At 43.1% G+C, this 24,492-nt stretch overlaps 1 protein-coding gene across 1 annotated transcript in view; it reads right to left on the reverse strand.

Moving 5' to 3' along the window:
• CLSTN2 (calsyntenin 2) overlaps positions 1–24,492 on the reverse strand; it is a 660,240-nt gene that overhangs the window by 392,469 nt on the left and 243,279 nt on the right. The window contains exon 2 of the mRNA XM_061194598.1: positions 2,009–2,131. Within this exon, the coding sequence (XP_061050581.1) occupies positions 2,009–2,131 (123 nt within the window). The remainder of the gene's footprint in view (positions 1–2,008; positions 2,132–24,492) is intronic.

A 24,492-nucleotide genomic window follows, 5' to 3' on the forward strand; every position in this document is an offset into this window, starting at 1 on the left:
CCTTTGGTCAATTTTCAGGTGAAATGATTAACTGTCCTTCAGGTCGACAACCAAGGAAGGTAAGTGTTTGTAATCCAAACTTTCAAATAGCAGATTTGCTTGAATTTTTTTTTCCATTTTAGTCTTTACATTAGAGTTTATAAGTTTACTGTAGAACAGCTTGTTCAACGACCTCAGTTTCCTAGTACACTATTGGATGAGAACAGGGCTATACTGAGGCAGACACAACGAACAATCAGACACATCCCTCATCTTTTAAAGTGTTAGCCTCACTACCTTACAGTGACTTAAAACCATCTGTTTACTTCCCATTTAATATGTCATTAGTTTTTTCTCTTATATCTTAAAGAGGGGTCACGCACTTGAATGGAAAGATGAATAAAGGACCTGCACATGCTCAGTCTAATGAGGGAAGCCGCAACACAGCTCTGTATTTCAGATCTAATTCATCAAGATAAACCAGAATCCTGCAGTTTTATGCAAACTTTCCCAACTTCTAAATGTTGTCTCTATTTCATTTTTTAAAGCACACAGTGCATGCCAATCCAAACATTCCCATGACCCAAACATTTTTGCTAGTGTTTGTTTTAAAATCTCATTTCCAGGGGGTTGGCGAGAATTGCTGATTAACCTCAGTATAGTTATGTTCAAGAAGGGGATGAGTTGGAATATTCCCAGGCTGGTAAAGAAGGTCTGGGGAAGACACCTCATCTACTGTGGAAAAGACAGCATGGGATTTACACTGCAAAGTGGCCTGTGGTTGAGCTGGGACCTCTGAGGATGGCTGGAAGACGTATGGAAATGTCCCAACTCTAAACACCATGGAAGTCACAGTTAGGTGCCCTTGGTGGTTATCATTCTACATAAAATAAAGATTAAGCCTTCTTCTGAGAGTCTAGAATATCTCTCCCATGCTCTGCGAGAATGCTTATGGGTTTGTCTTCACATAAGGCTGAATTTCCCCATTTAACTCACCCCCTCACTCCTTACTTTATAATGTTCTGTAATGAAAAAAACGACTTCACAGAGCTTATCTCTTAGAAGTGTGAAAGAGCCAATTTTTTCTGCCCAAGTAGCTCATAATGTAACAGAAAAACTGTCATAAAAACTAGACTTCATCATGGTAAAAACCTCAGCCTGGCACCCATCTCTCATAAAGCAATCTTCCAGAAATCTTGAAAACCTTCATTAAATTTCCTGTCTTTCTCCTGACAGTTATAAAATGTTAACAATATCACTCATGATGTAGGCATCTTCAGAAATTCTTTGTCCAACCCCTCCCCGCCCCACCCCACCATCACCCATCCCCATTTTTTTGCCAAAATCTATGGAAACATGAGACACAGCCATCTTCTTTCACACACCCCTCCTGGGACCTGGCCCTTGCAGGAGGTTAGAGGAGGAAGCAGTGGTCATCTTGATGACAATGAGAAGGCTCTCTAGCCACAAGCTGCAAGGGCAAAATGACACTGCCTCCAGATTCCTCCTCGAAAGGCCACACCCATTTTGAAGCTCAAGGGCACAAGCTTGTCTTATCCTTAGCAAATAACTCCGGATTCTTTTCTCTTTCCTTTTTCTCTTGTCAGTCTACCAAGTTACAAGTCTTCACCTGTTCACGATATGTGGGTAGTGGGGACAGTGGGTTACACATCTTCTCGTGTCGATGAGAAGATACAGAATTTTCCCTCTTTTCAGAGGGAAAATTCCCCCACAGGCCTTGCTGGCCCAGCTTTTCCAACTCCAGAGGCTACTTCAGCAATATACCATCTCTCAGAAGAAGAAGATATAAGGGTCTTGCATTGGAGGCAACACCAAGGAGAAAAACCATAAGGAGATACAGAATCCACACCAGGAATCAGAAGAAGCATACAGCTTTGAAAGCACAAGCTGATCTGTGAGAGCCACAGGTGGTGACAAGAGCAATAAAGCCCAAGCCTGGGTTTCGTGGAGGTTTCCCAACTTGTCTCCCAAATGAGCAGAGCCTAACCATGCTAAGCTATCATCTCACCTGCAAAAGGAACCGGTGCATCTTTATCCAGGGCGACAAGTGGTGGGTCCAAAATGACTGTGTCATTGTTCTCTGTTATGACCCCATGATACGAAGTCTCAATCCATGGCTTGTGCTTGTTCACTGGAAAACAGTGGAAAAAATAAAACAAAAAGATTGACTTTTAAGATCATTATTTGAATCCATAATAATATTATGAATATTGCCCAAATCCCATTATTTCTATTTCTAGATGCCCAGTATAGATATTTTAAAAAATTAATCAAAAGCTTTAATTCTTAAATGCTACTATCTATTCAGAGATGTTTCAGAGTTAAAGTCCATTATCAATCAACAAACTAGCAGATTACAACTGCATGCTGGGATTTCTGACCTCAATCTTATCCAATCCATCATTAGGAGCTGTTACGGAATCTTATAGACATGTATATGGATAAGTACCAACAAATGTGTAAATATACAACAAACATTTGAATATTTTCTGATCCATTAAAGACTGAGTCTATCTAAATGGTCTAAATTATATAGCATTTTAAGTTGCTCTTCAATAATTTGATCAGCTGAATGATATACTGTATAATGTACAATTAATACACTTAAAATGCGTATCAAATATATATTACTGGTTGAGGTGTCTCCCCCAAAAGACGGACTGGAGTCCTAAACTCCAGTACCTTGCAATGTGACTTTATTTGAAGATAGGGTCTTTATAGAGGTAATCAAGTTAAAATGAGGTTATTAGGGTGGGCCCTAATCCAAAATGACTGGTGTTCTTATAAAAAGGGGAAATTTGGCCACAGAGACAGACATGCACACAGGGAGAACGCCACGTGAAGAGTGAAGTTGTGCAGTCACAAGCCAAGGAACTACCGAAATCTACAAGAGAGACCTTCAGAGAAAACATGGTCCTGTTGACAATTTGATTTCAGACTTCTGGCCTCCAGAACTGTGAGACAATAAATTCCTGCTGTTCTAAAACATCCAGTTTGTGGTACTTTGTTATGAGCAAATGAATACAAGATAACTTAAAGTCAACCAGCACTAAGACTTGTACCAGGATTGGTGTAATAGTCCTATGTGAAAATCTCATCTGGTGAATATCCTATTTCTGCTAATTCCAGCCCCTTGATTTGTCTCTGGCCCAGCTCTCCTATGAGAATAGCTGCAATGGCCTCTTGACTTGTCTTCCAGTAAGAAGTCTTGTCCCATTCCAATCCATCCTCCACACTGACATTAAGAGTGATCTTTCTAAACTATTAATCTAATTCTTCAACTGGGAGCTCCTTGATTTGTCCTTTTATTCCCCCACAGGAATCTGCGTGCAGAGTAGCTGCTTTAGAAATGAAATGACAGATTAGAGGGAGCCCTAGAATAATCAAAGCTGTCCTAATGCTAATCCTCACACCCTGCTTCACAGTTTAAGAGATGTTGTCACATATGTAATGCTCTCCCCAGCAACCTGAGAGGTGGGTGTGATCATTATGAAAATGACAAAGAAACTACTTTCACAAGGTGTGACTTTCCCAAGATGGCCACAGGGTTAATAACTAACAATGGTGAAAACCCAAAACTCTTTCCTACATAATGATATCCAAAAAGTGCCCCCCACACACACTCATATCATAATATATGTAATACACATTACACTATATAACCCACATTATAATATATATTATACACACAATACATATTACATATTGTTTCAATAGCCATGGCAAAGCAAAAGCTTATACATAGATTTGAGAACAGGTCTGTGGCAGTGGCTCTGTCCCCTTCCCACTCCATCATGCTTTAAAAGGTCAGTTAAGAGCTGTTCCAGGATTGGTGGTAGGCTCAACCTGGGCCACTGTTTTGCCTTTTGTCACCCATTCCACAGCAACCGTGAACTAACCGAGGGGCAGTTTAGTGGGGCATGGACATATGTGTTGCTATTCTCAGGTGTTGGCCTCTGAGACCTATTTCTGATGATTGAATCATGCCCAGGGTAGAGAACCACTTGCCTAGAGCAGGTCTTAATGGGGCAGCAGGCTCATCTATGCTCACTTGTTGGCATTCAAACTAGTGCTTCATTATGGACCCTGGAAGAATTACAGCCACTCTGGGCTGTCCCCACGCTCCTTTGCTCTTTTATTAGCCATCAACATAAATACAATGTAAATAATTTGCAACTGTTGGGAAAAATAATTAATCTTTTTTTCCTTTAATTAAACCTAGGGGCCTATTCGTTAGAAATGTGTACAGAAGATATACCAGGAGCTTACCCAGTGTTGCAGATTCATGTGCCACTTGGCTCAGGCAGACAACGGAATCTAGAGTCACGGTTGCTGGGTTGTGGCCCTGGTTTAGCCACTTCAGGGCTAATTCAGTGCAAGTCAGTTGGCCACGCAGCATCTCAACTCCCTCAGCTGTAAAATGGGGAAGATGACACCGCCCACAGGGTTGTCATGTCATTCAGATGTCCTCGGCTGGCCACATAGTCCCTGCTCTTTCATTACCCCCCTGCTCTCTGGGCAGTGAAAGTGTCGCAGGAAAGGTGCTCTGCAGACCCTGAAGTTAAGAAGTCGAGATTTCTGCATCATTAGTGGGGATTCTCCTCTCTATCACTACTATAGTTAGTTGAGTACCTACCACATATTAGGCATTTTACATTCATTCATTAATCCTCACAACAAACCCCCTAGATGAGACTTCATATCTCATTGTGCAGGTGAGGAACTGAGTCTCAGAGGGGTTTAAATATTCCCTTTTTGGAAAATAAAAAGGTTCATATTCCTAAAATTTCTTCATTTCTCTCCCACTTTCTAACTTCCTTCAGATCTATCTCAACTTTTGCTTTGTCAAGGTTGATAAACATTTGCACTTTGATGAGTAACCCCAATGAAATCTTCTTTGCTGTGTGTATAGATCAAATCCTCACGGTTGCAAACCAATAACTTAAATTTACATTATTTTGACTATGAGGATACCATTCATGGCTGAGCCAAGTATAGTGCAAGGATTACTTTTCCTTCTTAGTGGTCCAACCGTCATTCCAAGAACACCATTCCTTGTATAGAGACCAGTTGGATTCTTGATTTATTCATTCCATCAAATGGCTGAATCATCCTCCATTTTAACTTGCATTATATTTGGAACCAGCATCCTTCATTTTTTTTTAACTTTTTATTTTATATTGGAGTATAGTTGATTAACAATGTTGTGTTAGTTTCAGGTGTACAGCAAAGTGATTTAGTTATACATATACCTGTATCCATTCTTTTTCAAATTCTTTTCCCATTTAGGTTGTTTCATAGTAATACTGAGCAGAGTTCCGTGTGCTATATAATAGGTCCTGGTTGGTTATCCATTTTAAATATAGCAGTGTATACGTGTCAATCCCAAACTCCCTGACTATCTCTTCCCTCCATCCCACCCTTCTGCTCTGGTAACCATAAGTTCGTTCTCTAAGTCTGTGAGTCTGTTTCTGTTTTGTTAATAAGTTCATTTGTATCATTTTTTTTTTAGATTCTGCATATAAGCGATATCATATTGTTTATTTTTTGTTTTCTGAACTTAATGATTGTCTTGATTGTCTTTTTATTTCTGTTGAGTAATGAAACACAGAACTACTTCCCCACATCCCAACAATATTATAGCTTTTTAATCTTTCCATCTATTATTCATTCCTCATTTGTAAAATGGAGACACTTTCTTCATAGGAATATTGTAAAAACTGCATGATCATTTAGGCAAATCTAGTACTCCTGACATGACTAAGCATTCAAATACTCTGAAGTCCCCCTAGCTCATCTCATGCTTCTGAATGGTTGAAGTATAACCTTACATTCTCAGAGGTATTTAGCCCAGCTTCATTCATTCAACAAATATCTATGGAGTACTTAAAATGTGCAAAAACAGTCTAAACATCGGCGGTAAAATGGGGAAAAATGTCCCTGAAAAAAGCATTTGACAAAATTCAACATTCATTCATAATTAAATCTATCGGCAAATGAGGAATAGAAGGAAATTCTTTACTCAGATAAAGAGCTTTTACAAAAATCTATAGCTAACATCATACTTAAAGAGTGAATATTTTCCCACTCAAGTTGGAAATGAAAAAGTAAAATTGTCTTTATTTTCAGAGAACATGATCATCAATGAAGCAAAATCTACAGAATCTACAAAAGTACTATTAGAGTTAATAAATGAGTTTAGGAAAGTCACAGGATAGAAAGTCAATCTATAAAAATCAATTGTATTTCTATGTATTAGAAATAAACAATTGGAAATTTAAATTTAAAAATATTAATATAATAGCATCAAAAAATGAAACATTTAGGAATAACTTTCACAAAATACATGCAAGATCTGTAAATTCTCTAAGATATTGCTGAGAGAATTTAATGAAGACCTGGAGAGGTCTTAGTGCAGAGATAGACAGTGTTCATGATTTGGTAGACTCGACATAGTTAAGATGTAAAGTTTCCCCTAATTGATCTATAAGTGTCAATGCAACCCAAGTCAAAATAATAGCAGAATTTTTAAAATGGTTAAGCTAATTCTAAAATTTGTATGAAAATGAGAAAGACCTGATATAGCCAAAACAATTTTGAAAAAGAAGAGCAAAGTTGGAGGACTTCCACTACTTGATTTTAAGACTTATTATAAAGCTACTCTAATCAAGACTGTGATACTAACATAAAGATAGACATACAGGTCAATAGAAAGAATGAAGGGTACGGAAATAGACACACATACATATGGTTAATTTCTGACAAAGGTTCCAAGATAATTCAGTGGGGGAGAAGATAGTCCTTTCATTAAATGTTGCTTTGGAACTTCAATCCTACTGCACATCATACACAAAAATTGTCTCTAAATAGATCATGATCTTAAATGTAGGAGTAAAAATTACAAAACCTTTAAAAGTAAGCATAGGAAAAAAAACCCTGAGTGTCCTTGGTTTAGGTGAAGACTTATTAGAAGGGACAAAAACAAGCACGAATCATAAGAGATAAAATTGATTCATCAAACTTTATAAAAATTATAAATTTCTATTCTTGGAAAACAATTTAAAGAAAATATTTTAAAGTTACAGACTATGAGAAAATATTAATTAAGCATATCTCATAAAGGACTTGAATCCAAAATTTATAAAGAACTCTTACAACACAAAAATAAGACAAATAATCTGTTTTTTTTTTAAAAAGGCAAAAATTTGAACACACTTGTCACCAGAGTAAATATATGAACGCAAATAAGAACAAGAAAAGATGTGCAACATTAATAGTTATCAAAAATGTGTAAATTAAAGCCACTATGGGATATCAGCATGTCACTACTAGAATGGCTAAAATAAGACTGACAATACCAAGTTCTGATGAAGATGTGAAGCAACTGAAATTCATCCATTGCTGGTAAGAATGTAAAATAATATAGTCACTTCAGAAGCAGTTTAGCAATTTCTTATAAAATGGCTCAGCAATTCCATTCCTAGGATTTATCCAAGAGAAATGAAAACATAAATTACACAAAAACCCTTGTAGGTAAATGTTCATAGACTCTTTATTCAGAATAGTGCCGAAGTGGAAACTAAAATGGCCATCAACTAGTGAATGGATAAACGAATTGCAGTATATCCATATAATGAACACCTACTCCACACTGAAAAGAAATCAACTGATTCATACAACAAAATGGATAAATCTCCAAAGTTTTTCACTGGTGAAATGAAAGAAGTCAGACACAAAAGACTACATGCTGTTTGATGCCGTTCATATAACATTCTGGAAAATGCCAAAGTATAAGGATAGATAACAGATCAGTAATTGCTAGAGTCTGCTTGCAAAGGGGCACAAGGGAACTTTCTGGGTTGAAGGACCATTCTGTATCTTGATGGTGGTGATAGTCACACCTCTATGTGTCTTTGTTGAAACCTATCAATTTGCACATTTAAAAAGAGTGAATTGTATTGTGCGTAAATTATACTTCAATAAATATGGGACGAAAACAAAGTCCTTATCCTCAAGAGACTCTCAGACTAGAAAGGGGTCCACGAAACCAGTATAGCAAGAGGTAGGTAAGAAGAGGAAAAGCAGAGTGCTATGTAAAAAGAGAGGAGAAACACTCACCCCACCATGGTAATCCAGAATTACCTCTTGGAGAAAGTAGATTCTAAGACATGAGCAGTAAGAATTAAGCAGGGATACAAGATATGGAGGGTTCCAGGCAGAGGAACATTGCATGGGCAAGGGCCCGATGGTAAAAACACCCTGCTACACCGTGGGGGGAATGTGAATAGTTATATTTGGTTGGAGACCATAGTTTGAGGGGCAAGGCCAGCCAAGAGGCTGGACTGATGGATATCATCTACATCATCCAAGGCTTATTGGCTTGCACAGAATCATCCAGGAGCCATTTCCAAACTCTGGCTTCAAGAGACACTGGAGAACCATCTCCTTTCCAGAAAGAAGCAACAGGTATTGATGCTGGTGTCTCAGCTGTAATTTCCTATTTAATCTCTTCCCTTCCCTGGCAAACGTTTTGCCTTTTTGTTCCAGTAGACCGAGGCCAGTCAGCACACGCTTTGCTCCATTTGGTTGTAACTTCAGAACTGACTTTTCATCAGTTCTTCACGAGATAATGTCCCTGTTTGCTATACAACTCTTCTCGAGGTTGAACTCTGTCATATCATGCCCCCTTAGGAACTGCTTCTTGCCTCTGTCTTGTCTCCTTTCCATGATGTTTCAGCAGCTGGAAAATGCCTGTGTCTTTGCACTCATATAGAGGAAATGCCAGTGTGATATTTCTGCTCCATTTATATAGAGAAATTAGGTCTTGCCCCTCAGTGCGCCTTTAACTAGAACACAGATGCATCCGCAGAACACGCCTTGGCTCTCGTCTCTCTGCTTCCACTCAATGCACCACTGAAAAACTGTGTTAACACTCAATCCAAGCAGCAGGGCCAAATGGCTGATGATTCACCCTTTGAGTCTTTCTACCTACATCCTGCGGTTGACCCTCTGGCCATTGCTAGCTCCTCAGTCCTCAGAATTCTCCCTGGGTAAAACTGAATTGTGAGTAAAAACATACCATACTGATTGCAAAATGCTCCAGTGAAGTTAACTACATCCTAGGAAACAGGTCACTCTAGTGACTGTCAGGCTGTTCTTTTGCCTGTCATGCCCAGTTTCTCCTTCTGACTCCATCCCCTGGTAGAATTGCCTAGACCAGGGGGCATCCGTGGGTGGAGTAGGCTGGGTCAATTGGTTGGATCTTTAAACTTTCATTTAAGAGGCCGAGAAACTATAATGTATTTGGCGGTGGGCACTTGAGGTGAAAATTCATAAGGAGTTGGGGCTGGCGTTCATGCAGTGATCACCTAACCCAACACTTAGACAGAGATGGAAAGCTATTAAAATCCAAGAAAGCTAATCGGTCAGGAGACAGAGGATTTGGGATCCGACATACAGAGAGAAGAGAAGCACCCCAAGCAGCTGCAGGAGATATAGAGGCTGGTCCCGCATCCTGTTCTCCAGTCCTGGCCCTGCTCACCTTTCACTGACTTGCCAGCCTGCCATGGCTTGTCTGAGGCTCCCAAGTGAAGCCTTTCAATAATTCTTCCACCAACCATCATTTTGTAAATTTGTACTAGTTTGAGTGGGTGTCTGTTCTTGCAATAAAATGACTCCTAACTACAATAATTGTCATAGCATTTCAAAAAGTATTTTTATTCCTTGCTTTGGAGTGAGGGTGGGATGGGATCTGTGTCTAGGTGGAGGTAAGCCTGCCTAAGGGCAAATCTGGTCCTGACTTCCCTGCCTAGGATCCATCAGAAGCTCTCCTGCTCTCCAACCACAAGATCAGGGAAGCCACCCAAAGACCCTCGCTCCCTCCGTGACCCATGCCTTTGCCCTCATTGTGCTGTCTACCCATCTCCTCACACTCCTTTCTCCTGGCTCCTGCCTGTTCATCCTGCCAGATGCAGCTCCAGCACCCCCTCCTCCAGTGGTCCTCCTCTGTACACCTTGTCACCCTGCAGTGCCTGCTATTAGGCTATAGGTTCGCTGCATTGCCATTAGCTGGTCCCTTGCCCCTCCTTCCCCCTCTTCAAGGAGAGGAAGCATCCTAGTCACAATGATGTCCACAGGTCCTGACACAGTGCCCGGAACCTTGATAAATGAGGGGAGCACACCTTTGCCTTCCCAGCACCTCCTGAAGCAATTAGCAGCACTTTGGTTCCAATGAGCAGGTATTCCGATGTCACCCAAATAGAAGGAGGGTGTGCCTCGCAAAACATAGGGTGACATTTGCCATCACTTAATTAGAGGCACTATATATCTCTTGCTAGAGGTACCAATTAGAGAGTTTTAAATGCAAATCCCATGTGTGTGACTCACATATGCAAAGATTCACAGAGGATGAGGGTTACATTATACTGTGTTAATTGGGTTGAAAAAGCGTTTGAAGAAAAGATGGCTGATGGGTGCTTTCAGTGAGGGCGGACCAGTGCTTTCCTTCCCTTCCTTCCTCCTTTCCTTCTATCCATCTATCCATACATGTATCCACCTTTCCTATTTTTTTCTTCCCTGCCATCTGTCATTTTCCATCCATAAATACTCAATTGTTTAGAGTGTGGGTTCTCTCAAAGTCATTAACTAAATTGCCCCAGCCTGGGGATGAACCATATACCATTATCCCATTGGGTACTGGCACGTGGGCAAGGAGAAAGTCTAGCAAGAACTGTGCACTGGGGAATTGTGTAACTGCACAAAAGTGTGATTTTTCAGTTGTCTCTGCACAAGCCATCCAGAAAAAGCCAATTGCCCAAAGCTTGCCCTAAGACAGACCCTGAGATTAGGTGTAAGTGGTACTGGCCTTAATGTCATAGTTCTGACACTATGTAACCAACAGGGTATTTTAGTCAAGTATCAATCTTCCCAGACCTCTGCTCACTCTCCTTTATAAAAGGGAAGTAATATCAACTCCACAGGGTTATTGGGAGGAAGATAAAATGAGACAATAAGTCAGAGCTGACTCAGTGGTGATGAGCACGTTAAACGTCTCCAGTAAAGGCCCTTTGATTCTGAATCTCAACACCCACAGCCTCGGTGAGGACCCCCATGGTACCAAGCCTGCCCCAGATAGACATGCCCAAGTTACCCAATAAATCTACTGATGGGCGGGGAAGATTAGATTAAGACTGTAAAGAAGATTGGGAGCCATTCAGGAAAAAATCTTTTAGAATAGGAAGAGGGGGGAAAAAGACTGTGATGGTTTAATGTTCCCATTCAATTACTAGAGCCAACACACTTTTCTACACAAAATGTCTTACCTACTGAACAACATTATTGGACTGAAGTGTGCACTAAATTGTTATACCTATAATTCCCCAAGATTGTTATTACTTCAATATCTCAGGCTTCACTGCATTTTAAACATCTCTAACTCCTAAAACCAGCCCGTAACTTACTTTGGAATTGATGCTACTAAATGTAATTGTCTACAACTCTTTCTGTAATCCATTGTTCAATCACAACCACTACGTAACTAATCAGGAGCGGCCACTCCGGAGGACCTACTATGTGCGATCTCATTAAATCCTCCCCATCGCCCCTGTGGGAGTGTTGTGTGGGCTCCATTTCATAGATGAGGATATGGAGGCTCAGGGAGCTTAAGGAAATCATACAAGGTCATGGTCCCTAATGGAAGGACTGAGGTTCCCACTCCACTGGGTCATTCCTCCCCCAACCAGAGGTCAATGCAGCAGCACATATTTGTTTCCATCCCCTGTGGGTCGAGCCTTGGACCAAGTGCTCTGCGGGGGCACAGAAGAGCCAAGACTGAACAGACCGGAGAACAGGCAGAGTTCTCCAGAGAAGTAGAACCAATGGGAGACAGAGATTGAGATAGATAGAGATAGATAGAGCTAGAGCTAGAGCTAGAAATAGATAGAGATAGAGATAGGATATATATATATATATATATATATATATATATATAGAGAGAGAGAGAGAGAGAGAGAGAGAGAGAGAGAGAGATACACATACATATATAGATACATATGTGTGTGTGTGTATAAGTATATATAAAGGAATTGGCCTACACAATTGCAGGGGCTGGCAAATCTAAAATTCATGGGGCAGGCCTGCAGGCTGGAAGCTCAGGCAGGAGTTAATGCTTCAGTCTTGAAGCAGAATTTCTTCTTTTCTGGGAAAACTCCATTTTTGCTCTTAAAGCCTTTCAACTGATTGGATGAGGCCCACCCACATTATTGAGGATCACCTCCTTTACTTAAAACAGTTGCCTGTAGATGTTAACCAGATGTCCAAAATGCCTTCACAGCAACACCTGGATGAGTGTTTCATTGAATAACTAGATACTATAACCTAGCCAAGTGGACACATAAAACTAAACATCACACTCACTGAAGAATCTTTTAAAATGTTATATTCAAAATGAGTGAGAAGACTGGATGTGACAGTGCAACTGCCTTTTAACCTCAGACAGAAACACCAAATTCTTGTTTCTTTACAAGCAAACTAATAAATAAAACCTTTGTGGCTTTTGCTATCAACTTTGTTCTAGATGGTAGCAAATGTGAGATACGTTTTTATTGCAAATTCCATTTCATGTCTTAGATCCCAAGGTGTTCAGAACAATGAATGGCAATTATCTGGTTTACAGTATATTCACTGCAAAATTCTCACCTGTTTCTCAGTGCTTCAGAAAGAAAGCACTGGCAGGTCAATTTCACTTCTTATTTACGTGGATTGTCATCTGCATTTCTCCAGCTCTGGCTCCTTCCTGGGAAGTTGTGGGATATCAGAGGTAGAAGATAGGCAAGAAAAGCCTGCCCTCTACCACCACCAAACACACAAAATCATCATAAAGCTGAAAGCCAAATGCCCTAGGTCACCCTCATAATCAACCCTGATCAGGGTATCAGACAAGGTGGTTCCATTTGCATTTAAGTTGAATTATCTGCACTCCCATCTGCTCAGCTCAGCTCAGCTCCGCACCACTGACTCAGGAAAGCATCCTCTGACCCCCCCCCTTCCTCTCCACCCCTAAAGACACCCCGCAGACTGAATTAGCTCTTTCCTTGTCCCACCATAGCCCCCTGCCTATCCTTAGCACATCAAGGACTAAATCGGGCTGTAAATATCCTTTTGTGTCTTTCCACTACCAGATGGTGGGTAAAGATGCTGGGTCTTTCATGCCTGTATCTCTAACCCTAGCACAACAGTTCTCAAAGTACAGCCCAGGAACCCTGAGGGGTCCCTAAGACCCTTTGAGGGGTTCACAAGGTGAAAACTATTTTCATGAAAGTACTAAGGTTGTATTTGCTGTCTTTGTCCTCATTCTCTCTGGAGGAGTTTTCCAGAGGCTCTATAAGAGGTATCACAACAGAATCCAGAAACAGTTATGAGGATTCAGCTGTCTTCTAATCAGCCAGGCATTTGCAAAAATGTAAAACAAGGGCACTCTCCTCATTATTTTAAAATTTTGGATAATATAGTTATTTTTAATAAAAAGTGCTATATTTTTGTCAATATATGATAGGTTTTTAAATTATTTTTAACTGAATTAATAAAGATATATATATATATCACATTTTATTAGCTCTAATTACTAATGAAATAAAGAGCAATAGGTAAAATCCACAAAAACCAAAGCTTGGGGTTTGTTAATGATATTTAAGAATGTTAAAATGTTCTGAGACCAAAAAGTTTGCTATATAACCTGGCAAAGGACTTAAAACATAGTACATACTACTCATGTAGGAATAAAGAGAAAAGGTGTGAGCAGAGGAACAGGGGAGAGAGAACAAAGAGACAGAGTTAAGGGAGGGAAAGAAAGGACGTCTAAAGTTGTCAAGGCCAGGCTCACATAATCAATTCTTAGATTCATCTCAGTTGGGGGAAAGTCCATCAACATGGTGACAAGATCAGTCCTTTCTCTTGTGCTGGTTGTGAAAGAAGAGCAACTGGTTGACTTAGTTTGCACACCAATTGTTGTAATGCCGTGTAGCTAATTTTTGCCGTGCTGATTTTTCTGGAAAAAAGCAAGATGAACATCCTCTCTTGTTGTATGCACCTGGGCGCATGCTGTCAAGAGAACAATTGTCTGAAATCACAGTCCTTATATCACTTGCAACCTGGTTGGAGACACCACCATATAAAGAAACAAACTCCATAAATCATTCCTGCAAAAGGCATCAAGGGTTAAAAGCATCATGATGAATTTCTGAAATAAATCTGGACTCTGAATTTTCAGAGTGTTTGGGAGGCAACCATTGTATCTCAACAGAGAAATCATGGTCTTAGCAATTTTAGAGAGTAACTCCACTGCTAAAGGTGTCAATTTCTCCTAGAGGTAAATAGAACAGGTCTTTGCAGCTGGAAGAGTCTCTCAATGCTTAAGGCATCCTTCTCAAAAGAAACTTTTGGGATCCCTGATCTGACAATTTCTAAGCACCCTGGGGTCTGGCACGTGGCAGGTGCCCAACAAATGTGATTAAAAGATCAATAAATGAATATGCTCTTACTGCTTTTGTCAGTTATCTGCACAAAGACCCATGTAGCACTCTGCATGGAATCACTATTCCTCACCAATTATAAATTCTCTTAACCAAGATATCTGGTTTGGACATATTTACTTTTGAATAACTTTGGTTGATCAAGAGAATGTTGGTTTCCACATACACCAACATCACTTCTGGGGATAACTGAACAAGGAAGAAATAAGGAAATAAAAACAAAGAAGATGTATGGACAGATAGATAAAGAACATTGGCAGAAGATAAACACCAGCCTAGAACAGTTCAGCATGGAATGAGAATTCCATGGAATTCCATGGAATTGAAAAGGTCCCAGGAGGAAAGTAACTCCGACTCATGAAATCAGATTGTCACCAGACATTTGGTGGGGAACAAGATATACGATATTATCTGTTACAAAACACACAAATGTATAAGCAATGAACTGATTTAGGGTTGGAAAAGTCTACAAGATTCTTATGAGCACAGAATTGTGGAATTAATTGTGCAGAGCTCATTATAGTGAATTTAAGATGGGTATTATGCTATTGATAGTGTATTATTTGGTTTGCTGCATATTAGTGAAAATGGAGATATTTATTAAAAATGTTATATGTTAATCCTCAATATCATTTTTGCATATCCTTTTTTAAAAATGAGGATTGAATTTCTCAACAGTGATGGCTGCTCCCATTGTATGCTTCCAAGAACTCAATCCACTTCACAAAGGGCATGGGCAAGACCTCCCCTGCTGCCTGGCATCTGGTAGGGTTAATATGGCCCTTGTCCTTTCTGATGTCAGCAAGGTCTACTGGTCCAGGTCCTCCAAGAAGCCGATACCAAGACCCAAGATGGGATTAAATGTGCAAGAATTTTATAAGAGAAAATGCAGATTCGACCTTGGTGCAAATGTAATCCCAGTGCAGGAAAAAGAAAGAAAAGTTTGGGTGAAAATGTCTCATACCGTCATGCAGTCTATGTGTGACTCTACAAGGCCGAAGCCCTAGGGCCTCCTCAAGCCAAAGTCAGCAATCAGAGCAACCCCATGTCTCCCAGGAGTCTTAGCATCCCCCAGTATCCCCACACTCCACAGGAATAGCCCGTGGAAGGCATGGCCTCAGAGCCCAGGTATTTTAATTCCCAGCCCCTAATTTTGTGAGAAAGGAAGGGCAAGGATGTTCAGCTTTTGAATCTGAGTTACCTGCTCATTTCTTAAAGATGAGTCCCTGACCAGGTATAATTTACCATCCCCATTCAGATGTTCAGGAAGCCCTCCCCTCTGGCTGACACTTGGGAACAGAAGGCAACTTTTGATTTCCTTCCCAGACTTGCTCCTCACCTCAGGGGCACCATCTCAGAAAATGGCACCATTACTGATGCTCAAGCAAAAACCCCAGGAGGGGCTTGATTCCTACCTTTTCCTAACCAGCAATCCTTTCACATCCACACATAGTCCATCAGAGGTTCTGCCATTTCTACACCAACACAGTAGAATGTGGAAGCCCTCTTCCTTCTATTTGCCAAGATCCTATGCCCAGCCAATATTATTCCTTGCCTGAACCTCTGCAAGAACTCTCAACTTTATCTTTGTGTTTTCACTCTTCTCCCCTACAATCCCTTTTCCACAGAGCTTCTGGAGCGACAGTCTCAAAGATAAAATCTGATCATGAAGCAAGCTATGGCCATTTCTGCTTAGACCCTCTCAAATCTGCCCATCACATTTGAAATAAAATTCAAATTTCTTCCCATGGTCTATTAGGCCCAGTCCTGACTCATCCCCCATCACTTTTCCTCCCCCGTGATACACCAGCCACACTGGATTCCTTTATATTCCTCAAATTCACCAAACCAAGTCCTACCTGGGGTGCTTGCACTAGCTGTTCTCACTGTGTGGAATGCCTTCCCCCAACAGCATGACTAGCTGCTTCCCATAACTCTGCCCTCAGCTCAGACCTCAAAGAGCCCTTTTCTGAAGACCTCATCCCAACTATCTCTCCCTGCCCCCATAACCCACTCTTTAATCTTTCTATCACAGGGATCACACCTTCTGTAAGACTTGACTCTGTTATTGTCTGTCTGGCCCCTCTGGAATGGATGCCCTGTCTGTTTTGTCCATCACTGTTTCTCCAGAGCTGAGGCAGTGTCTGGCCCACAATAGGCTCTGACAAATACGTGCTCAGTCAGTGAATAAACTGGCACCCCTCATGACTGTCAGTGAGGTCAGGGAAGTGTCTTTCTGACATGGGGTCCCCTCTTGTCGGGCGCCTTCCTGGCTCAGCTCAGCTCCCTCTGGAAGCCCCATTCCCCACACGGTGTTCTCTCCCACCTCCCTGGCTGATATCACAGCTCTCTGATCGCCTTCCCCACGGCACCCCAGGCATCCACCATCATCCACCATTGGTGGATGATACTCAGACTCTCTCTATCGCAAGGCTCTCATTTTCATCCAAAGAGAATCTGAGAACTCCAAAGGCCTTTTAACCTCCAAAGAATGAGGCTCTCAGAGAAGGAATTAAAGGGCAAGGTGATGATTTTGAGAATGGCTTCTCTGATTCACCTGTGCTGTGATTTCCTTTTTAACCACGACCCCTAAATACACACAGGTACACCCAGCCCTCATAGCTCTTTCCACAGCACCCACTGCCTGAGCTGGGTAGAATGCCGAAGCTCCAAGCCAGACCTCCAGCCACATTCCCGTCACAGGTAGGCGGCTCCAGCCCTGAGGAGTGACACGATCAAAGGCAGAGCATCCCCATGCTTTTGCATAGGGTGACTTGTGTTTTTAAGTGCCTGGCAGCCCCTTGTCTTCCCTGTGCCAGTGGGTGCACCTGCTCCTCCCCCCCTACATCCTTATAAAGCAGCCTCCATCTACACAGTCTGAGCGACAGGGTCCAGAAATGGAGCTGAGAGGGGTCATGTAGGTAACAAGGTGCCAGGATCCCCCCTCCCCTCTCAACAGTAGAGGCTGAAACCTCATCTCTTCCTCTACAGGAGTTTAGCAAAAGCCCCACATCATGCCCTGGCATGCAATTCTGAAATCTTCATAAGCCAAGCTCTCAGAGACGCCACATACACCAGGAAGGCACCCAAGCTCCGCAGCCCATGTGGCTCCAGTCACAGGTGGATCAGCCTTCCTTTGGGAATGTTTGAGCCGGAGTTCGTGCGTGTGGGGACACTCCTTGGCTCCAGAGCATGTCCCCAGGGTTTGTACCTAGCAGGCTCTCTTTCAGTATCTGCTGGATTCATGAAGCATTTATGTCTGGGATATGTAGATTGCCTCCAACTCCACTAAGCATGGAGTGGGAGAAAATGGGATTTCCCACAGCACAAGGGAAGGGAACTAGCTATGAAGCGTAGCTTTATGATACGGGGGCTGCTTCATCCTGGGGGTTGAAAGAGAGAGTAGATTCAACCCCCTGGAAACAACTTTCAAAATGGTTTCCACCCACACATCGAGCTGGATTAATGGAATGTGAACACTGATTGTCCATGTACACGGTGGAAGCCACAAGTAACAGTTTCATTCCACAAAGATTTATTTAATGAGTAACTACTGTATGTGGGAGGGACAATGGAGGTACGACACTAAGTAAGTACACTGGTAATTAAACTGGCATCAGTGCTGAGAAGGAGAAATACAGGATCCCATGAGGATACATGTCAAGTGGACGTGACCTTTTTGAGGTTGTTGGAGGGCCCACTCTTCAAAAGTGACAGGTGAGCTGAGATCTGACAGCTGAGAAAGAAGAACGTTCCAAGAAGAGAGAATCACACTGGGGAAAAACTCTGAGAGAGGCACAGCTGGTCCGTTTGAGAAAGAACTACGAAGAGACAATCGAGTGTGCTTAGGAAGATAAGGGCACCTTCCGCTTGGAGAAGCTCCCAATAACATAAGAAAATGAGAACAGGATTCAGAATTCTCACTGTGTGATTGGGTAGCTCAGATGTAATTTTGTAGTAACTTCAGAGGAAGGGGAGGTCAATAATGACCTTCAGGAGGTGAGGGCTGGACCTCAGCTGGGTCCTGCAATGATGAGCTGGGTAGATAGAATGGCGAGGGAAGGGGAAAACCCTGGATATCCACCTCCATGGCTCCCTTCTCTCTCATCCGTTAATTCATCTTTTACCGTATATATTGTATATAACGTCCCTCACAGAAAAGTCTCCTGTGTGTCTGCTTTCCACCCCCACTACCTAGGCCAAACCGCTACCTAGGCATCCTCCCTACTGAGGGCAGTGTGGCCTGTAAAATGCAGTTTGGGCCACCCCACCCCCTGCTCCCCTCCTTCTAGTAGCTCCCATCGCTCTGTAAATAAAGATCACACTCCCTAGCCTGGCACACAGGCTTCTCATTCTATAATCTCCATGTGCCTCTGACCTCTGCTCATTGCCTAACCCCCTGGACACCTTGAGCTAATTCCCATTTCCTGGGTGTAGCCTGCTCTCTCTCCAGCCCTGCCTGTAGCCCAGAGCTTCTCTCCCACCAATTCTTAGGATCACTGGGGGATCCATCACTCTTCCTTCATGAACTTATTTCATGGACCAAGGGTATCCCCAAACCCCACACTTTCCTACTGCAACCACTCATGTATCTCTTCCACACACACTTAATAAGCAAACACTCCTGAAGCTATTTATACCTGTAAATGATTGTCCCATAGAAGTCTACTGCTCCATCGGATCTTCTGAGGCCAAGCAGCTAAATGTTGCCCAAGCATTTATTGAGTGCCTGCTGTGTTTCCAGGCCCATGTCGACCACCAAGAGAGGCACAGGGGCAGGCATGGGCCTTGCATTGATCACAATCTAATGTCAAATGACACCACCGCCAGCAAGGAAGCCCTTTCTAAGAAGGTGCAGGAGCTGCCATGTACAACTAGATCCATGTTGTATGTTTGACTCTGCTGTTGCCATTCTTGGGTTGTTGTCGTCCGTGTTTTCCATGGGTTGAGCACCTATCCTACGTGCCGGGAACGGTACCAGGCTGTGGCAGGCAGGGTTCCCTGGGAAGCAGACTCTAAGACAGAGTTTACTGTGCAGGATATTTCGTTAGCAGTGGCCTTGGGATCACAGCTGTGGAAGAGAAGGGATGGAAGCAGGAATGGCAGAGGGAGAAGTGATGCAGGTTCAGTGACCCACCAGCGATGCTCTAGAGCTTGAATGGCCCTTTCTGCGTTGTACGGGGTTGAGCTGAGATGGACAGGCCTTTAGGCTCTTGCATTCGTCAATCACTGGATGAGGGCCCCTGGAAGGGATTTAACTTTGAGCAATATGACTCTTTACAGCTGAGGCAGGGCCTGAAGGGAATGACAGCTGGAAGCTGTTTCTGCCACCAGTTCTCCCAGCAGCTGGGGCACATCATGGGGTTCACTACACAGCTGCTTTCCATATCTTACTTTGGAAAATCACAACAACCTGAGAGGTAGATGTCATCTCCATTTTACAGATGAGAAACAGAGGCACAGAGAGAGTATCACTTGACCAAAGTTCTACAGTTGGATTTGAACTCAGTTCTGATTTCACAGCTTATGCTTGTGTCACTGTGCAATGTTCATTCCTCCCAAGCAAATGGGTAGGGGCTCAAAGTGTGCCCCCTCTCCTACCACATCTTGGGTTTACAATAGACCAGAAGGACCTCCTCTTCACTGAAATAACCCGGAGGATGAAGGCAGAAGCACCACTTTTGGATCAGTCTGGGCACAAGTGGATTGGACCACTATGTCTACTCACCTGTACCTCTGTTGCTGGGACTGGGTAGCATTTAAGCCACATTCAGGACTCCAGGAGATTGTACCAAGTCTAGGACTCATGGATGAGATTAACTTAAATAAAAATACAGGAAGCCCAGTTAATTTTGAATTTCAGATAGACAACAAATGATTAATTTAGTATCAGTATGTCCATGCAATCTTTGGGACATACTTCTGCTAAAAGGTCATTTGCTGCTTATCTGACATTAAATTAACTGGGTGCCTGGTATTTTATCTGTCAAGCTTTCTCATGGGTGAAGTGGAAGTCATGCCTCCTTATCCTCAAGATGATTCCAGTGACACGAAAGTTTCCTCAGACCAAGCTCTCTCCCAGTCTGCAATCCATTTTCCTGCACCCAAAGTTTCTCATTGCACACTTAACATGAATGCACCCCTGGGAGAGGGGACCCATGAGCTACACTTATTCACCCTCGAGGTATTACTGAGAGCAGGTTTTGGGGAATACATACAAAATGACACAGATGGAGAAAAGGGATGCCAGGAGAGGGCATCACTAAGAGGTGAAGGGCTCAGGATGAAAGAAAAGACTCATGATGTGCAGGGCAGCCTGGTGAAAAATGGGCAGCCTCCATTTTTCTCAGTTAGGCTCCCTGAGGGGGGTCCCAGTCTTTCTGGATTGCTCAGTGGGTTCCTGGGCTCTCCTCGCTCTGGCTTGGAGGAGGACACTCTTTTCACACCCTCACAATAATCCCCTGCCCACTAGCAACCAGCTGCACCCATGACCTGTTTATGGGCCACCCAGAGTCCAGTGGCCTAGTGTCACTGCATCTGAAACAGACCCAGGTATTGCAAAACCCCCAGTTTCCCACTCAGAGTCTCCTCATCCTGTCATTGGCCTAGAACCGAATGTTTCTGAGCAGCTCTGTGATAAGGAATCGGTGTTTAGATCATCCAAAAGGCCATCACAAATGACCTGAACATCTTCCGTTTCTCCCGACTTTCCAGACAAGCCATTCCCTTTTATTATCCAGAGATTCATAAAAATGCATAAGTGAAGGCAACAGCTTAAACAGTTTTCATTTAGGAGTTCGGCACTAAATACACGAAATGAATTCCCTCAGCCTTTGGACAAGAAGACATTAGATTTGGACTATTACTTGTGTTATCATTACATTAGAGGGTCATAATGAAAAATAAAAGTTCTAATCAGCATGAACATTTATAAAGTGCCATGATGGGAAATATGCCAGGCTAAGCTGTCTCAGATATCCAGAGGAACCACAGTGAGTAATGACTTTGAACAAAAAGAGTTTGAACACTTGAACAAATCCCACTCAAAGTCATTAGCGATTAAAGGCTTTAGGAAAAAGACGATGTCCACCCCACCTCTCCAGCTAAGTGAGAGTTCTCTGGGCGTTCCTTGGTGACCTGTGACAATACTCACTCTTTACCCTCCTACTCAGCCTCCAGCTGGAAGAAGCAGACCTTATGTGGTCCTCACAGGGTTCCAGGCAGCCCCGGGGTCCCTCAGAGGGCCACAGCGGATGGTAAGGAGCCACTACGTGAGCAGTGTGGTGGACCCTCCACCCCTCTTTAATCCTGTCCTTTCTCACTCATCTGTTTGTTTCTACTGTGATCCTCTTTTATGAGTTCTAGATGATTCTGGAATGAGCTACATTCACTGCCCCCTAACACAGGATGATTTTAAATTAGGACTGACATACATACACTACCATGTGTAAAATAGATAGCTAGTGGGAACATGCTATAAATCAAAGCTCAGCTCGGTGCTCTGTGATGACCTAGATGGGTGGTATGGGGGTGGGCTGGGAGGGAGGTCCAAGAGGGAGGGGATATATGCATACATACAGCTGATTCACTTCATTGTACAGCAGAAACTAACACAACATTGTAAAGCAATTATACTCCAACAAAAAAAAATAAAGTGAGCAAGTTACCCCCTCGTCATGTTGCAGGGGACCCTGTCACTTCCATGGGAAGTGTGGGTCAATCCCATGGGCCTGACACCAGGGCAGGATTCGGTGTGTCGGTCACCCCAGAGTGGCCATAAACAGACTGAATGAGTGGGCAAGGGGCAACCCATGCAAGCAGTAGGGCCAAGGATCCAGCAGAGAAGCTGAACCATTCCTGGAGACCAAGGGCCCTCTGAAGGGGGGCCAGGGGACAGGAGGGTTGTCTTAGAAGGCTCTGCCTCAGGACTCCTTCTATCCTCCTGTGGGACATGCTCCCTGACTTCCCAGGGGGTGCAACCGCCTCCCCAGGGCACCCACTGGGTCCTGCACAGACTCTTATCTGAGTACATGGAAATAGTTCAGTTGAACTTCCTTGTTTCCATCTCTTACACCCTGGCCTCCGCTAGTGAAGGGGAGTATCAGATGCCCTGACTCATCCACCCATACATCTGTCCATTCACTCATTCAATCATTAATTTGCTCAAAAGATTGACAATCAGCAAGTTCCTTTCACGGTGCCAGGTGCTTACCTTGTCTCTGTACATCCAGCACCGGAAACAGAGTCTGGCACAGCATAGGTACTAAGTAAATGTTGATGAATAAATGCACAGGTGCCTGAGGACTTGTTCTGCTAAGGGGGCTGCATTCCCAGGTGGGCCTATTGCCGGAGGGATGGAGGAGACCGTCGAGGATAATATCCCTGTGGGTAAAGTCTCAGATTCGAGACTGACGTAAATATCCCAGCTGACCAGCAGTGTCTCCCTCACTGTTGCGTCCCAGCGCGCAAAAACTCTTCTACGCCAGCACTAGCACTCTTTCGGATTAAGATATTTTCTTCTGTGTGCTGCCAGTAAAATGTTTACTAGATTACTTTTGCCACTTTGTAGGTGCAACACCAATTCCTGTCGAATTTTCGTTTCCCCCAGTTGAACTTCCTCTGAATACCTACCTGCTTTATTTAGCAAAACCTCAAAGAGCCTTTGAGGAGGAGAAGTGCTGCCCATTTGTCTCCACATACTGTCTGCTCCACGAAACCCTTTCATTTCACTTTCCTGGGTGCTGTGCTGCGGCTCGCCCTCTTGCTTTGAGCTATCTCATCTTTCTGCTTTTCAGCACTGTCTTAACAGCGCTCTGCTGAACTTTTGCTGTTTCTGTAATACCCCTTCCTAATGAAAACAACCTGTGCCGCACACTTAACTGCAGTTAAATCCTTCCTCCCTTATCGTGTGTTCAGCACCTCTAGGGCATCCCAGCTATTGTAAAGTATTATATGCTTAGTTGAACTTACCGAATTCCACTTGTCTCCAGTTTTGTTTATTTTCTTTTCTATAATGGAGTCTGTGCCCCTTGGCATATACTTTTCAACAGGCTTTCTGAGCCAGCAAAGATCACAGGAAATTATACCTCACCAGGGAGTGACAGGTGGGCTCAGGGGGTCCTGGGGAAAGGTCTTCCCAGAGTCTGCACTGTGGCTCCAAGCATTCTGGCACTGCACGTCCAAGCCCCTCTAATTCCCAGAAACAAAGCAGGCTTCTTGTGGAAACGCATTTTCAAATGGCAGGCAATCTCATTCATGGGCAATGGTTTTCATCGGACAAAGTGTTCTGTAACGCCATCTGTCCCACATGGGCAGGATGTGTCGGAACGATCATTCTGCCAGCTCCAGGAATGATATTCTTTGAACCCGAGAAACTTTCCTACGCTTGGAAGAGGCACTGGAATCTTCCCTGGAACTTGTTAAACTGCAGAAGGCTGAACAGAGCATGCAGATGAAGCTGGAAGTGTGTTAGAATTTGCCACCAGGGCTCTTGGGCTGAGACCTGGGGCAGCCCTGGGCAGGACGCTGCTTGATCATGAGCCTTGGCTAGTGGAAAGCAAAGCTGCATTTCTCACCACACACCAGCATCTTCTCAGACCATTGAGAGGGATTTCTTCTAAGTAGTCCCTTGAGAGCCTATGTACTTATTCCAGAGATTTCAGCCTTGCCAGAACCATTTGGAGAGCTTCTTTCTGAGAACTGCCTTGAGAAGCTATGATCCTTCCAGCAGATGCTTTACACAGCCTGTATGTGCTGTGCAGAGCACCTGCCCATGCCATTGATTTCTCCTAGAAACCCCAAACCTTTGGGAATCATTTTCTCTCCTATGGATCAGGAGACATTAGGCTCAGAGACACTGAGGGTTTCCCTGTGGCTTCCCCGCTCCTATGGGCCAGGAAGGAAGGTGAAATTGAAACAGGAGTGAAGGGGGCAGGGCACAACCTCTAAAAGAATGACATAGGCC

Source organism: Eubalaena glacialis, chromosome 6, assembly GCF_028564815.1.
Source record: "Eubalaena glacialis isolate mEubGla1 chromosome 6, mEubGla1.1.hap2.+ XY, whole genome shotgun sequence".
NCBI lineage: Eukaryota > Metazoa > Chordata > Mammalia > Artiodactyla > Balaenidae > Eubalaena > Eubalaena glacialis.